This window comes from Saprolegnia diclina (genome assembly GCF_000281045.1).
Source record: "Saprolegnia diclina VS20 unplaced genomic scaffold supercont1.250, whole genome shotgun sequence".
Taxonomy (NCBI): domain Eukaryota; phylum Oomycota; class Saprolegniomycetes; order Saprolegniales; family Saprolegniaceae; genus Saprolegnia; species Saprolegnia diclina.
The window spans coordinates 1-2921 of record NW_008246317.1 but is presented as its reverse complement, the minus strand read 5'-3'; the positions used below and the strand labels follow the sequence as shown (position 1 = coordinate 2921).

The window sequence follows — 2921 nt, the reverse complement described above, 5'->3', positions numbered from 1 at the left end:
TTGGACGCAGCCGCGAGGCCTTGTCCGCGATCAGCAACCACGTAATGATGCACGTGTACGACTGCTTCCATCACTTGCTCGAGTGGGACGAAGCTCGACTTGACGCCGACTGGATGCAACACTGTTCGGCCGCTATCCATGCTCAAGGGGCTCCCCTTACAACTTGCATCGGCTTCATTGATGGCACTGTGCGTGGCATTTGCCGCCCAGGACGGGCAGTACAGAGGGCCGTATACAACGGACACAAGGTATCTACACGATTTTATAGCAAGGCGCTAACATGTCGCCTACCGTAGCGAAAGCATGCACTGAAGTATCAAGCTGTGACGGCCCCCGATGGCATTATCGTGCACCTTCATGGACCCGAGCCTGGCTCTCGCCATGACGCCTACTTACTAGCACAGAGCAAGCTTGTCGAGAAGCTCCAAAACAAGCTACGTGTAGGCGACACCCGATACGTTATCTACGGAGATCCCGCCTACGGGATCAATGATGTGATTGTGTCGGGCTTCAAACGCGCCAACCTTGATGAGGCTGAGGCCGAATTCAATAAGCGCATGAGCTCGGTCCGAGTAAGCGTTGAACGCTGTCGTTCTTGAAGGCCGTCATAAGGTCGTCAAAGCGCCGGTGACCGTGACGAGGTCACCATAGATCACACGCATGTGCTCGGCGACCTCTTCCCAGCGCTTTGCGACCTGACCGTACTGGCAATCGTATGGGCTCACAAACATGACTTCTTTGAGGAGATCCACGTCCGAGGCCACGGTGAAGCGAAACGCCTTCTTCGTCGACTGTGGAGCCTCCTCGCTCATACTCAGAGCAAGTAAAAAAATGAGTGGCGACCCGGAAAAACGGTTCAGGATTGAGGGGGTCCCATCGTACATTTTTTCGGTGGAATTCATCCGACGGGCGCATGCGACATGTGACTTCTAGCTCCATTCATGAAATTCACGCTTGCAAAATCACTCTAATGACCACCTTTCAACCTTGAACAATGACAAATTTGCAATTCGTAGCGTTTTCAGATGCTAACGACAATCGTGGCGACGATCAGTGCGTCGACCGAACGCGTCGAATGAATTTGTCCGTACCCCCTGGCAGTATGCTGTTCACAAATGGGGCGCGTTTGGGATCGATGGGCAACACCTGAACGTGCAAGAACCACAGCTGATCGCGGAGCGCAACAAACTGCCGACTCTCGAGCGGTTGGTGAGAAGCATGATGACGTGGCGCCACCATACGCTGTGCTGCAAAAGTAGGTGGTTAATTATCAGCATTGTTAACGCGCAGAGACACATCGTTAGACCAGTGTATGCTCCGCCAACAGCCTCATTTGTCTCCAACGCAACGCCGTGTATAAACGTCAGCGTCGCTAAGGGTTAATGCTTTGAGCAACACGTTGCGCGCTTTGAGTAGATGGTGGACCACATTCGATCTCTATAGTTTGCTCCGAGCTGTGAAGTTCATACCAAAGCCAACGTCGTCTCTAGACTATGCTAACGTCATTGTAATTCCGTCAGCAAATGTCAAACATCGTGCATCTCGCCTACCGGTAAGACCCGCTGCGAGATCAGCACACCAGCATCATCTATGGTGCGGTATGAGCTCTGTTAAATATATAAATAATATTATTGTTAAATAGTGCGCTACCACAAAGACTCGGTCGTTGAGGCACTGCCTGAAATGACGCCTCACGATCAAGAGCGAGGCGTGTGCCAGAGCGAGTTTGCGCTCCGACGCGCAAGTCGCCCAAGATCAAGCTACAAAGGACGTCGTACGTCTCTCCCAGCCAAGAGGCAACTTGTCGATGCGCTGCCGTCAACGTCGCGGATGGCGCTGGTTCTCGTGCTGAGAACGATGCGGTACTGGAAGTGTAGCAACACAAATAGCCTCGTAAGCAACAAAATCATCCGTGTTCGATGGCGTCTTCATCGACTTAGAGCTCGTCGTGGCGTGCCGACGCCCCTAGAACCGATTGCAGGTGGCGCACATAATCTGGCGAGCACGCGGCAGGCGTTGCAAAGCCGATGCTGTAGACGCACACGGACCTTTCTTCGACAAACTTGACGTAGTTGGTCGATGCACACTCCATCTGCATGTGCACGCGCCGGGGCGCTTCGCCGCAGCGCTCGCCGTGGTCGTACATCTGGACGCGGATGGGCGACGGGTCGGCCTCCAGCGGCGCCGGTGCCTCGTCATACAGCGCATGCGGCAAGCCCACATGCGTTGGTCGTACGTCGGTCGTCCAGTTGGCCCACACACCGAGCAAGATCGGGCGTTGCTCTTCGCGCTCTGTGGGCGGCGTGATCGGCGTCTCGCCCGCCTGCGCTTGCTTCTACATAGATGAAATTGCAGCGTATAGGCAGATGCCGGCATGCAATAATACCTGTGCGAGCCGCCACTCGTGATACGCAGGCTCGGTCTGCGTGACATTGAGGAACGGGCAGACAACCATGACGTACGTCCTGGCGACCGTGTTGGACGTCCCGCCCTTGAGCTCTTTTTCGTTCACAGTATACTCAAAGCACTGCCCGACGAGTGATGCGTACGCGTCGTGGTCGCCAAAGTCGGTCGCCAGGAGGTTCCCGTGCACGTACTGGTAGTACTGGGCTTTTTGTTGCACGTACTGTAGGTATCGGAACTGCTGCTGGTCCTATGCATTCGATCGTACATGGGATGTTTGGCGCCAAGGATACCTCGTGGGTCGGCTTGGCGTTGGACGACTTGAAGTGCGTCTGTATCGCATCCATCTCGGCCACTACCTCGTTGGCCATCGTCTCCCAGTGCGCCACGTCGGTTGCAAACTGGGCGCGGGCGGCGCCGGCACCGGCGACGAGAGCGGCCTTGGCGCGCACGCCCGCCGCAACGTCGGCGAGAACGGCCTCGAGGCGCTTGCGCACCGCATTTGCGTCCACGTCGCA

At 55.8% G+C, this 2921-nt stretch overlaps 2 protein-coding genes across 3 annotated transcripts; both read right to left on the bottom strand.

Moving 5' to 3' along the window:
- Positions 1–11: 11 nt before the first annotated feature.
- SDRG_17294 lies at positions 12–818 on the bottom strand. 2 transcript variants are annotated; one of them, XM_008623534.1, is made up of 3 exons: positions 525–818; positions 292–478; positions 12–252 (listed from the first exon to the last, which is right to left on the bottom strand). In XM_008623534.1, the coding sequence occupies exon 1, from the start codon at positions 810–812 to the stop codon at positions 606–608; it is 207 nt and encodes a 68-aa protein (XP_008621756.1). In that variant the 5' UTR covers positions 813–818; the 3' UTR covers positions 12–252; positions 292–478; positions 525–605. The 2 variants fall into 2 exon arrangements, with proteins under 2 accessions (XP_008621756.1, XP_008621755.1); XM_008623533.1 differs by having other exon boundaries at positions 292–812.
- A 1075-nt stretch (positions 819–1893) lies between these two features.
- Positions 1894–2921, bottom strand: SDRG_17293 (hypothetical protein). Its single transcript, XM_008623532.1, has 3 exons — positions 2697–2921; positions 2387–2653; positions 1894–2335 (listed from the first exon to the last, which is right to left on the bottom strand). Exons 1-3 carry the CDS (start codon positions 2772–2774, stop codon positions 1937–1939), a joined length of 744 nt encoding a protein of 247 aa, XP_008621754.1. The 5' UTR covers positions 2775–2921; the 3' UTR covers positions 1894–1936.